The sequence below is a fragment of the Phocoena phocoena genome, chromosome 19, assembly GCF_963924675.1.
Source record: "Phocoena phocoena chromosome 19, mPhoPho1.1, whole genome shotgun sequence".
Classification (NCBI taxonomy): domain Eukaryota; kingdom Metazoa; phylum Chordata; class Mammalia; order Artiodactyla; family Phocoenidae; genus Phocoena; species Phocoena phocoena.
Window position 1 is genome coordinate 31,995,576 of NC_089237.1, and position 13,893 is coordinate 32,009,468.

Below are 13,893 nucleotides of genomic sequence, written 5' to 3' on the forward strand. Positions count from 1 at the left end.
ATGGAAAATGAAAACTTTATGGAAATTTAATTCTCCAAATAAAACTAAGTGCCTGCTCCACGAATCATTACACAGATCAGAAACCTGACCCTGTCCCATTTGAACAGCCCAAGTAGAAAATAATCTTTTTAAAGCTTCTCAGAGACTTTCTGGGTGTAGTTGGCTAGGTCTAGAGAACTTATGCTCTACTTCCTCTTGAGCAGTAGTATAGGGGAAGATTAAAATCCAGGGTGAGATTAAAATCCAGTGCCCTGTCCTGATGTAAGGGTGGGAGACAAAAACGAGGTGTGGCAGGAAGACTGGCTTGGAGACAGAAAACCTACATTGGTATCTTGATTCTGTCTCTTCTTGGCATTGTGACCTTGGTCAAGTCACTTAGCCTCAGTGATAACTGCCAAAATGAGGATGAAAAAGAGATACTGGATGTGAATTGTATGTAAATTTTATAATAAATGTACACAGAAGTTTAATATTATTGTTGCTGTTATAATTGGTTGTGCTTCCTCAGGGACGTTCACAGAATTTTTGTTGCAGGTGGAAAGTTTGAGGGTGAATATCCCGAAGACTCAGCGCACTGAGAAGTTTTGTGAAGGTACAATTTAAAGGGAAGGGAGCTAATGGCAGCTGCAGTTTTTCCTGTGCTTGTTTTCAAACTGTTCCTGTGGAGTGAGGGTGCAAAAGAAAGAGGAAGGGAAGGAAGGGAGAGGGAAGTCTCTTCTGAAGGGTTAAAGTAAGATAGTGCTGTAAAGTGATTCCAGATGTACAAATATTAATATCTCTCTCCCTCCCTGATGAATGAGAAGGTATGACCCAGTTAGGAAACTGCTAAAATTACCGGCGCCACCGAGACCTCAGTCGATGGCCCAGCACAGATTTTTATCCTTACCCCGGCAACTATAATGCTGATGAAGGGCTCGGACCTGCTGCAGCAGACCTTCCAAAACTTCACTCTGTCCCTTGTGTCTAGGCGCTCTGTCGTCATAGTCTTTCCAGTCTATTGAACAAAAGAAACAAACAGAGTAAAATTTTCAAGTAGGCGAGGCCTCTTCCCTGCACTGCCTCGGGAGCTGAGATTTGCTCGTACTACCCACAGACTGTGTGGATGAGCACCCAGTACTTGCGCAACTAGCAGGCATTACCAAGGGTTTGGAAGCTGCCATTTTTCAGGCCCTGTGCAAAACAGCAATTGTGGTTGGTTTCTTGAGTTGGGCAGTTTTAAGGCAAGAGAAAATGGTAATTGAAAGCCAAAAGAAAACAGAGAATTTGGGAGTCCAGTTTCCCCTCCCCCAGCTCCTTACCCTCCTTTTCAGCGTCTGTGTCCTAATCAGTTCCCCTGTCACCTCTCCACTCAGCACCCCAAGTCGCCACTGGATTTTCACAGTAGGAAAGAAAGGGGTGGGAATGTGTAGACTAGATGAAATCCACGGTCCCAATGCTTTTATTGTAGGTTTGACACTTTTGGCCAAATTGACATTTCTTTCCAAGGAAAGAGCCCATGTCAGATGCCAAGAAATGGAAATCTACATTTTGCTCTAATGAATGTCTGCTTTGGTTAGCTGGCACGGCAACTCCTGCACATACTCGGAGCCACCAACCACCCTGTCTGCTCAGTCTCTAAATATACAGTATTAGCTTACATGGCAAATTTAAATTGCAATACCCACTGAGATTTTTCTCCCCCTTCTATTTTCATTCCATTTGGCTATAATGATATCAAGAGTAATAACCCGTATGGGACTAATGTCAAGATTATAATTCTGCTGTCTCCAACTCTGGATTTTTTTTTCGGCAGGTCAGTCATTTCATAGTCCATCCCTATTCTCTTTCCCCTGGTTTTACTTTCTGGATCTTTCAAAAGCAACAACTTTAAGTGCTTCTTGGTTGAAATGCTTTCTCTAAAATTGCTAGACATTCTTTTCGAGAAAAGCCCGTTAGTTCACAAGTATATTTGAGGCTTAAATTCTAATCGAACAAGTTTCAAATTCCCTCCACCTAGAGTTATTTTAAAATATGGAGTCTCCCTCGTTTAGAAACTTAAGCAGATGCCATGACAGTTAAAGTTAGGTAAAAGCATTCCACATTGGTCCATCCAAGGCCGAGTAGTACAACATAGAAAGAATGCAGGTTCTGGAGTCAGATAAACCTGGGTTTGAGCCCTGGTTCTTCTGGTTCCTAGCTCAGTGTCTGTAAAACAAATTACTTACACTGACAGGGCCTCTGCTCCGTAGTATGAAAAAGGAGTATAGTATCTATCTTGCAGGATTTTTGTGAGGGTTAGATGAGAGGTATATTAGCTATCCAGTGCAATGTTATGTGGAAAGCCTTATGTAAACACTAACTTAAAAAGAAGGGAACTCATTGTTGGAAAGTTAACTTCCTGAGTGGTGAGTATGGAAACATCATTTCTTACCTTAGCAGATAATTCCCTTTGAAGAGGAAGGCCTCAGAGATTTTCTAATTCCTCCTCCTTCCCCCCTTCCCCCATGCACCCTTCTTCGTTTTACCTCTTAGAAGACTGAGGCCCAGAGATAACCATTCCAGTTCTAAATTTTTCAGCTTGGTGGTGATGGTGGCAGAGCCAGGACTATAACATAGTCTCACGACCCTCTGTATAGTGCTCATTTCCTTATACCATGGACATGTTTTTGTTTTTGTTTTCTTTTGAGAAGGAGGGTCAGAGTTTGGTTGGAGTCTGTGTGGTGTGGCTTAGTTGTGGTCAACTCTGGAGACAGGGAATTGGCATAGGTGCTTTCTGTGGACTCTGTTCTTTGCTGGCAGAAACTGTGACTTAATTTCTCTTTGCTTCAGGTTTTTTTCTCTGTAAAGTGAGCTTTTGAGTCTCTTTTTAGGTTATTTGTGGTTTCAAAGAAATACTGTAAGTAAAGCACCATTCTGGGCACATAGGAGATGCTCATTAAATGTTGGTGAGGCACTGTGACTAGGAGCATGATGGGGTTCACGTAGGATGGGCTAGGGAAGATCTTTTACTGGGAAGTTTGGAAATGTTTGAGGGAACGAACTCCAAGTGGCCCTTGGACTATCTATAGTTTCCCTGGTATCTGGACACAGTGAGAATAAACATTGCTCTCATGTATTCCCAGAGGCCATTATGAGTTTGTTTCCTTAGTTGGATGAATGTATCTGAAGTACTCAGATAAGATGAGCAATGTTGTTGGCTTGAGTAAGACTCCTGGGGGACTGAATTACTATATGGCCCTGAACGTGCTAATACATTCTAATGAGTGTTAATACTGCCATCAATGCAGGGGGAGATGAAGTGGAACTGGCTCTTTCAGCTGAGGCCTGTTACATCAGAGGTGAGCTTGAGCTGATGGCTTTATGGTACATTAGAAAATTGCTAATGCTAAATTGCAGCCCGAGTGAGCACTGGACATGATGCCAAGGTTTTTGGAAAGAATGAGTCCTTCTCATAGATGTTTGGAAGGTTCTGATGACTACATAAAATAGGAGACTTTAGAGATGAGGGAGAAAATTGAAAATATATTAAGAAATCAGGAGCCTGACAGGAATAAACTTAGTGTGGTAGGAAAAGAGCAGATCATGCCACATAATACTGTTCACTGTTCTGGTAATGAGACACTTCAGTTGCAATGCAGTGCAGAGCTTACATTCACTGGTGATATCAGGGCTTTTCTGATCGTAACTCAGACAAGCCTGTCTGGGTCCTTTTCTCTTATTATGTACCATACCATATAACATAAGTCTATAAAAACACATTCAGGCCTTTTGTAAAAATATTTTTAAAAGTTTTATAGCTTACTGGAACATATTACCAAATTTCCAATTATTCTGTCATGTTAGAATACATTGTCTTCTAGTAAATATCTGAATACTGATATATGTTACATCACAATGTCATACTCTGTTTATAAATAGAACCAGAGTGTTTTTATATTGTTCTTTCCAAGTGACATGGCATGTCTGCAGTGACTGTAATGACATGTTTGGATTTCAGTTCTTTGCCAGATACCCCTACTAATCAAATGTGCTGTTTTAGAAAGTGTTGCCATTTGCTACGTTAATTACCAAGTAATAAGTAACTCTTCCCAGACCTGGACAACTGTTCTTTTCATTCTGGAGAGAGCTCTTCAAATGGGCTCTGAGGGAGAGTGTCTGAATAGAACTTGAAGTTTATAGAACTGGGACATCTGGTGTTTATAAGTAAATACATCATACAGATCAGAATTTGCATGGGGTCTGCGTTTGGAGTGGGTTTCCCTCTGACCCACCTTCAGGTCTAATTTTTTTTTTTTTTTGCTGTTCTATCCCCTCTATCCCTCCATCTCCAAAAATACTTACTCTTTTTACCCCCGTAGAATGAGATGGGTTCCCTAAGTATCTTAATCTTCCAATATTCCCCGTATGTGTTTCTGGTAAGTCTTCAGTAAGAAAGATGTCCAAGTAAGACTGGAATAGTTCAATCATCAAATGCTAGGGGACTTAGGAGTCTTAGAGATCCCTGGTATTTGTGGTCCGAGGCTCTGTGTGGCCTGATTTAGCTAGCTGAATCCACCAGAGGCAGTAGTCAGGAATGGTTGGCTGGCTTTTAGTCTGATTGTCTGCCTGATAGCAGGGCATTAGCTACCACAGCAGAGTCTTGACTAGTTCAGACTTGAATCCTGGCTCAACCGTGTTACCAAAGTTGTGACCCCAGGCAAGGCAACACCCTCTCTGAATCCTAATTTCCTTATTAATAGAGGAGGAGGACAGCATAGTGGTTAAGAGCAAGGAACATGGGGTTTGGACCTGACTTCAGTGCTGGCTAATTTTCTGTTGTTGGGCTGTATGTATGTGTGTATGTACCTCAATATTAATAGTTCCCTCATCAGTAAAATAATAAAAATCACCTCAATCTTCATAACAAACCTTAACAGGTTTGTTATGAAGATTGAGCTAATCTGTGTAAGGTTCTTAGATTAACATGCAGCATATGATGAGTTTTATAAATGTTAGCTCTGCTGTTGATGGTGATACGGATGATAATGGTGATGCTTATCCACAAGATGGGGACAATGACTGCTGTCAGGATTAAGTGAGGCACTGAATGTGAAAGCCCATAATATACCACCTGATTCATGGTTTTTCCTGGGCAAAGGGTTATTATAATACTTGAAAAATACAAAAATATATAAAATAGGAAACTAAAGAGCCCATAATCTCATAACCCAAATATCTGCTGTTAAATTTTAATAGTTATATGCGGACACGCCTACCTAACAATTATAGTCAAACTCACAGTTTAAATGTTATATGAAAAAAATTATGATGTTTGTTTACATAAAACTTATAAGAATTTCTTCTATACAATGGATCATTTCTTAAAACACCATTTTTAGGGGTTGCATTTTATTCTATAGTACGGATCTATATATATCATACTTTATTTAACCGCAGAGTTAATATTGGATATTTGTTCTCCCCACCACACATGACATTTCACTCTATCAATATATTGCTGCAGTGCACATATTTGTTCATGATTGTGTGTCTGCCTCTGTTTCTTTAGGTTAGATTCTTAGTTGTATAATTATAGGGAAAAAGAAACGAATGTTCTTATAGCAGCTGGTATAATATGGTACATTGTGTTCCACAAAGGATGGAGCAGTTTGCACTTTCACAAGAAGTGTATGATACCATTTTAAATGATCCCATTAGTGAAGATTTTTAAAATAAAATATAATTCAGAACAATAGGTTCATTATGCAGAAAACTCTATCATGTAGTATGTCTGGAGATGTTCTTCTTGTTAATTAAATTTTCTGGTTAATAGAGAATTGCCAAATACACCAGACATAAATTATTAAGTTTAAAATAATTAGAAGGGGCTTTGCTGGGTTTTTCAGCCACCATAATAAATATTATAGATTTCTGTTTGTGGCAGAGTGTATCAGAGTGCCTGTTAAAAAGAAAGCTTTTCTTCTGACAGAATGTAAGTAAGATTTGCTAGACTTTCGGTGAAGAAGGGGAGGTGAGGTCTAAAATGGGCTGCGTGTACTCTGGGCCAGCCAGTCCTACTGTGCCATTTCAGTACATCTCCACAAAAGCCTGTGAAGGGTATGATCGGACCCATTCTACAGATGTTGAATTGAGACTCAGAGACTTTAAGTAAATTTTGAAAGTCACACAGCTAATAAAAGGTATAATGGGTATCAAATTCAGTCTTGCTGGTTCCAAATTCCCTCTTCTTTCATTCTACTGAGTTGCCTCCCAGGGGAACATTTCTGCAGAGGAATCATTCATTATGTGGCCAGATGCTACCCTGAGGACATCTTATTAGTCCCAAGCAGTGGGGAGAGGGAATGGCAATGGCATCTTGAGGATGGAATTGGAGTTGGAGTCTGGCCAGGCTTGAGAGAGTTCACAGCCACCACCTACTAGAAGGAGAGGCACATGCTGGTGTCGTGGTCTGAGCAGGTCCCCATCCTTTCATGTTATAAGCCGAGACTTGAACAAAATACTGTTGGCCCTGCAAAGTATCAAAATAGAGAGAATGATGCGTTGGGAATTTTATTTAGTCAGTTTTACCCTAGAAGCTTTATTCTGTGTCTGATGAACTTGTTCATCCCACTACCCATACTTTAACTTTCTAGCTTTTCTTGACTATTATGTTTTTACATGATAATAAACATATTTGGAGTGCCCTCTTAGTTTCTTTGTGCTTTCTTTTTTCAAAATTGGAATATCATAGTTGCTTTTCCTGACCTTCCCCAAACCATTATACACCAATTTTTTAAGTCATAGTTCTGTAAGGTTTACCAAAACCTGCAGTTTCTCACCCTTAGCTCTTTTTCCTTATTTTCTCCTCCCCAGTGGCAGCTACTATCACCTTTTTCTAGCTGATCAACTTGCTTTACAAGATCAACAAGTTGTAATGAACATCTTTTCAGATTAATAATTAGAGATCTGGTTCATTCTTTTAGTAGCTGTATAGTACTTCACTTTGGGTAAACACAGTCATTTATTTAGCCAATCCCTCATTAGTGGACATTTAGATTGTTTCCACATTTTATGCTAAGTAAATAATGCTGCAATAAATATCCTTTACTCAGTTATTCAGACATTTTAAAAATTAATTCTTTGATGCTACTTCAGTTTTAAAACCATTATTAAAACAATGGTTTATATGCTTTAATGTTTTATGACATTAAGAATTAAGGAGTTGTGGCTGTATGGAGGCTCCTCAAAAACATAAGAATAGAACTGCCATATGATCCAGCAATTCCACTTCTGGGTATTTATCCAAAGAAAACAAAACACCAATTTGAAAAGATATATGCACCCCAATGTTCTTAGAAGCATAATTTACAGTAACCAAGGTATGGAAGCAAACTAAGTGTCCATTAACAGATGAATGGATAAAGAAGATGTGATTATACACACACACACACACACACACACACACACACACACACACACACATACACACAATGGATTATTACTCAGCCATAAAAAAGAGTGAAATTTTGCCACTTGCAACAACATGGGTGGGCCTGGAGGGTTATTATGCTTAATGAAATAAGTCAGACAAAGACAAATGCTGTATGATATCACTTGTATGTGGAGTCTGAAAAATAAAACAAACAAACTAGGGAATGTAACAAAAAAGAAACAGACTCAGGATGTAGAGAACAAACTAGTGGTGACCAGAGGGGAGGGGCAAGATAGTAGAAGAGAATTAAGAGGTACAAACCACCAGGTAAAAAATAAATAAGATACAAGGATATAATGTATAATACAGGGAATATAGCCAATATTTCCTAATAACTTTAAGTGGAGTATAATCTATAAAAATATTGGATTACTACATTCTACACCCGAAACTAATATAACATTATAAATAAATTATACTTCAATTCAAAAAAAAAAGAATTAAGGAGTTGTTTTTTGTTTGCTTATAATATTTTAAAATGTTTTATGCTTTTATATTTTTGCTTTGAGGAATGTTTGTTTTCTGATGAACCCAAAGGGATATTTTAGAAGTCAGCACTTGTTAAAGCATTGCTTGCAAAATTTGTAAAGTGGTGTTTGAAGTTAAAAAAAAATAGCAATCGTTGTAGAGCATTTGCTAGGGATTTAATAGTAATGGCCCTACCATATCATAAACTTGATCTTTATAACATTAAAAATGGGTTTCTAGGTGCCTCAAGGACATGGAGATTCTCTGAAGCGTAAATCTACTTGTAGGCGTTTAGGTGATTAGGACAGTGTCTGTGTTGCTCTCATTGGATGACCAACTGCAAAAACTTAATCCCTGTAAAAAATTAGTTCAAATATTAGAGGACCTCTCTACGGAGAGTTTTCCATTTTTATCACCATATCACTTTTTCTTTTAAGCAGCGGAAATTCCCTCGGGTTCTCTCTGCCCCTCTTCCATCATGTGAGCTATAGGGTTGGGAATCAGATGACAATAGCATCTGTAGGGGCCACCCATTCAGGGGTTTGTTTGTTCTGCTAATCCATGGTTTTGGCCCCTGGTGTAGATGTGTAAGTAAGACTAAAAGTTAAGATTCTGTGTTGGTGACCCAACCACCAAGAATTCTGTTAGAATAAGCTGGTTCAAACTTGAAGAGGTGCAACCTAACACAGATTTTTAATTCTAGGCTTCAGGATTATGCTTTACAGATAACTGTTTTAATTGACTAACCTTTTAGAAAAACAAGAAAATTCTCCTACCTCTCACATATGAAAGTCCTAAGATATTAATTATTTGAATTGGATAAAAAAGTACAGGTTTAATTTAAGTTTACTTAAAATCTTTTTCAGTTAAAAAGATTTTGATGATCCAGTTTTGTTGCATTTAATTGTTTGAGGAAATATAGGGTTTGTTCCAGTCTGGACTGATTTGTTAGGTGTTTTTATTTTCTGCATTTCATATGCTTATATGGTTTATAGTTCTATAAATAATTAACACTTAAGTTTAGATTGGTTAAACAAATAAGCACAGTCTGTTCCAGGTTTTCATTCACAGTTTAAATTGGTTCAGGTTACTGAGAAATGTAGTGCCACCATATATAGTTTCTTTTCTGTGAAAGCACATTTGGGCAGATTTTTTTTTTTTTTTTAATCAAGGGAAAAGGGTTTCTCTCAGGAAATTGTGTGACTCCAATTGATGACTGATCTCAACTGAGGCTGTGGGGATGAGGGTTAGATGAAGCTATTATTTTTACCATCAGACAGGGAGTCAAAATTGGATCTCATAGAGCCTTTGATCCCTCCCCAAAGATTAGACTGTGATCCAGAAAGCAGCAGCTTTCAAGGCTTGCATGAGGCCAGTCTTTTTCTGATCTCTGTAGAACATGGCAGCTTACAAAGTGGTTCATGCTGTCTGCTCACTCCTTTGTGGGGTTCAGATTATGGGTACCAGACACATCACGCTTAACGAGTGGCAGTTGTTGCCAGAGGACTGGGCGTTGGCTGTTGCTGGGATGTATGGACATCCCAGCGCAAGCATCAGGGGTAGGGGAGTGGGAAGTCTAGTGGCGTTTACCATTGTAAGTCCTGTGATTGTGCATCTCAGGGTCTGCAGGTTTTCCATGATGATTTCTCCAGCCAAAGGACAAAAGTCTTTAGACATGCTCCATTCCACTGGATGGAAAGGGGAGGGGGGAAGAGGGGGAGGGAGGGAGGGAAAGAGAAAAAGAAAGAAAGAGAGAGAGAATAGTCATCTACCAAGAAGCATCATAGAAACTCTAGCATATAATCTCTCTCAAAAACAGTAAGTTTACCCTCTTTTCCCTGTATTGGCACATCTAACAATTCTCCTCGGCATAAGTCAGTTTCCAAGTTCACCATTATTTTTTAAAACAGAGGCGGGGAATAAAGTAATCAACAGTGAATAACATACCTTAATGTGTATGTATGTATATATGTATATAGACACACGTGCGCAGGCACATTATATATAAAAATTCATTGTATATAGAAGATAAGTTATTTACTTCATGTACGAGGTGAAGGGCTCTTTAGATATTACCTTCCGTTTGTTCCCACGTCTGGTTTCTGTTTCACCATTTTGCTGAGTGCTACTTCGAGCTCCCAGGGGCATTCTCATCCCAAATGAAGAAGCCTCCTTTCATTTCCTTCCACATAATTTGACTCCTTTTCCTTCTGGAATCACCCTCTTCCTTTAGTGTGTCGTATGCTGCTCCCCTGGCTTTCATTCTCCTCCCTGATATTGCCTTCCAGGCTTTTTCATTAGGCTTCTTTTCAGCTGGAGGATTTGGGATTTGCGGCTGTTCTCTTTGGTGGTCCCCACACACCTGACGTCCCCAAAGTGGGTGTTCATTCACAGTTAAATCTTAACAGCCAAATTGTAACACCCCATTGTACTGTGAGACACGCTCTTTCATAACATTTTCCTCTGGTTGAAAAACCCGTGGTCAGGAGAGAGAAATTGTACATCATCGGTAAAAAGGGTCTTAAGTGACCGTTTACACACGGCAGGATTTGAGGCAATCCTAAATGAAGCAGGAGCTTCAGTCACATGGAAGACGAGGCCTGCATGTTTCTAAACCTCATGATGACAAGCTATAGGCCTTAAGATTTAAATTATATTCTCTATGACACTTAAATACTTCAAAATTAAGCCAAACCATCTCTAAATCCTGCTGTTCCCCTAGAGTCACACAATCCCTCTGTTCAGAGTTGCTGCCCCCGCATCCTCTGCTTCTCTGCATTATGCTCCTGGGAATCTAGCTTGCTATCCTCACTCTCTTGAAATTGCTCTCCTAAAATTCCTAGTGCTTTGATCATCCACAACAGCCTCTTCTTGGGAAATCCTGCCACTTTGGCCTCCCCCCGTTTTTTGCAACCTTCTTTCCCCTTGCTTTCGGTTGCACCCTGTCTTCTGCTTCTTCTACCTCCTGATTCCCTCTTTTCAGGCTCTCCCTGGTTCCTTCCTTTCTTTGTCCTTTGATGTGTTGTTCCTTGAGGGTTTGGCTCCTTTTTCATTCCACGTGCTTGTCCCAGGTAGTGACCTTATCCACTTTTATGGCTCCAACAATGACTCTTGAAAGTGTAATTCTAGGTTTAGCTTCTCTCTGGAGCTCTGACTTCTTTCTGTAAATTTCCACCTGAGTGTCCCCACTCCACTTGAGCGGAAGTACTCCATTAAGTACTTTTCCTTACCGAAATATGTTTCTCCTCTTTTTTTCCTTAATTTTAGCTCATTTAGCACTGCCACACATCCAGTCAACCAACCCCAAAACTCAGTGCATCCTGCTTCCTCTTTTTCCCCAATTCCTCACAACCAGTGGATTACTAAACCCAGTAGGTTCTATTTTTAAATGTCTCCCAGAAATTTCCCTCTCCCCCTCACACTGAAGCTATTCTAGAGCAGACCCTTATAATCCTGAGCATCAACTCTGCAACTGATTTTTTTGTAGGCCTAACTGATAAACTCTAATTGATTTTTCTGTTCATCTCCTTATCCTTATATACAATCTTCTTACTATAGCCCGAATTCTAGTTTTAAAATGCAGATCTAATTGTTTAGTTTCTCCTCATAAAATCTTTTCATAGTGTCCAGTTGATTTCCAAAGTAAAATGAAACCCTAACAAGGCATTCAAAGACCTTCATAATCTAGTCCCAGCCTTACTCTACTATCCTTATATCCTGCCATTTCCCAAAGCGAAGTCCTTGTTACCTGTTTATTATTCTGTGCATTTGTATGCCTCTGTCTTGCTGATGCTCTAAATTCCTCAGGAATAATTGATTAAATACATCTTTTCTGTGTTCCCAAAGTCCTTAATTTATATAAAAACAAGATTTATTACACATATATTATGCTTCCTTTTCTTGTTAGATTGTGAGAAATTTGAGAATAAGAAAAGTGTTATTTCTTCCCTCTCTAGATCCACACTTGGATCTGTGTGCTTGGTGCACAGAAAATGCTTACTAAATATTGTACACATCAAATACGTATATATTTGTTTTATTGTATGCATATACATATGGACACACACACATCCAGAATAGACTGCTTTTCCAACACGGAGATATTTTTCTTCCATGTGAATCTTCTCCTTCTCCAGACTCTTGCCCTTTGAAGCTCTTAGGCATATTGTAAAATCTAATTAGAATCAAATGATTAAGGTTGTATGTTTACTCTCAAATCAAGCCTATACCTTATTATAAATACATATTCTAAAACACATATATGTATGTATTTTAATATATCTGTTATATATATATATATAGGTATGTATGTATACTTCTTTCCCCAGATGTTTTATTATGCCTATGAGCTACTAGCTCTTGAAAAAGCCAAGTTTCTTAAGGTCAAATTAGAGAGGGTTTGTAATCAGAGAATAGTGTTGCATATTATCTTAAGCTAAAGAAAAAAGAGCAGTCGTTGAGGGAATTATCACAAACAAAATGAAAATTAGTAGCACATGTGCAAGGACATCTAGAAAGAACAAAGAATATAGGAAAATTCTAGAAACAAAAATATCTTTGGTTGCCATCGAGACATGCATGGTTCACTGATGTGGTGAAGCCCCAAGCCCAAGACTGAGGATCAAGAGCTTCTGATTTCAGGCTAAGGGTTCAGGGTACATCCCAAAAGAAGAGCTAGGGATTAGTGGGAACAAGACCAGATTATTTGAGAAATGATTAAAGAAAAGTTGCTCACAGATGCAATCTTTAAAATTTCTGAAGAAACAACAATTTATTTTTGAATGAAAGCTGTCATGTTCTATTTTTTTTTTTTTTTTTTTTTTTGCTGTACGTGGGCCTCTCACTGCTGTGGCCTCTCCCGTTGCGGAGCACAGGCTCTGGACGCGCAGGCTCAGCGGCCATGGCTCACGGGCCCAGCCGCCCCGCGGCATGCGGGATCCTCCTGGACCGGGTCACGAGCCCGCCTGCATCGGCAGGTGGACTGTCAACCACAGTGCCACCAGGGAAGCCCCTGTCATGTTCTATTGAAATAGTTCTACAAAGCATGTTTCAGGTGGAAAAGAGGGCCTGGCTTCTTGAAAAACAACAACAAAAAAACAAATAGAAGCAGGTTTGTAGGGAGGTGTGTTCTTCTTTAGGAGTTAATAGAAAGTTTTAACCATTTAAGTCTAATTAGATCTTATAATATGTCGAGGTTTCAAAGGGGGAAGGGTCTAAAGAAAGAGAAGATCTACCTGGAAGGAAAAAAATTCTCCATGTTGGAATGGCCAGTCTATTCTGGGGCAACCTATAGTTTTTTCCCTCTGTGTACTTCCTTGGGTTGATGGACTCTTGACATAAAGAAAGGAGCTTCTGCTCACTTCTGGAAATAGAATGAGCTGGAATCACTTTGAGAGTCAACTGGGAATCCTAAGAAGGCAACTTAGCATGGTCTCTCTGGAAAGTTATGTGTAGGTCGTTTAAAGACTTAATATTAAAGCCATGAGAAAAATCACTTATAAGTCTGCTCTAAATCCCTGAAGCGTTGGAGCCATGTATATGAAGTTTAAAACTATATAAGACTTACAGTTTTAAGATAAAGATCAGGGCAACTGTTTCTACTTAGGTCTGGGAAATAGAAGCAGGGTTCAATCATGCAGTGGCTCATAGCAGTCGAACGTTAGTAAGAAAGGTACCAGGCAAAACCTAGGTGTTAGTATTTCTTAAAAATTGGCTCTGGCTCAAACTGTGATTCACTCTCTTTGTATCAAATAGCTATGAATATTTTAAATGTGAAGTTCTGTTATTTTAACAAATATTTCATTTTTATCTAAGCTTTAGAAATGTAGAGCAGTTGGACAAGAGAGTTTCTACCTGAACCATCACCATTTTCCTGATGGCAGCTGTTATAAACCACAGACCAAGCTTAAGAAGAAAACAGAGCTCCAGAAGGTTTCCCCTCGTCATCTGAAGTCTATAATGTGAGGAGGAATGTC

General features: G+C 39.1%; 1 protein-coding gene across 1 annotated transcript in view; it reads right to left on the reverse strand.

Moving 5' to 3' along the window:
* ANKFN1 (ankyrin repeat and fibronectin type III domain containing 1) overlaps positions 1 to 13,893 on the reverse strand; it is a 155,045-nt gene that overhangs the window by 60,603 nt on the left and 80,549 nt on the right. The window contains exons 6-8 of the mRNA XM_065897580.1: positions 9,509 to 9,606; positions 6,397 to 6,487; positions 887 to 994 (exon numbers count right to left, since the gene is read on the reverse strand). Coding sequence (XP_065753652.1) covers positions 887 to 994; positions 6,397 to 6,487; positions 9,509 to 9,606 — 297 coding nt within the window. The remainder of the gene's footprint in view (positions 1 to 886; positions 995 to 6,396; positions 6,488 to 9,508; positions 9,607 to 13,893) is intronic.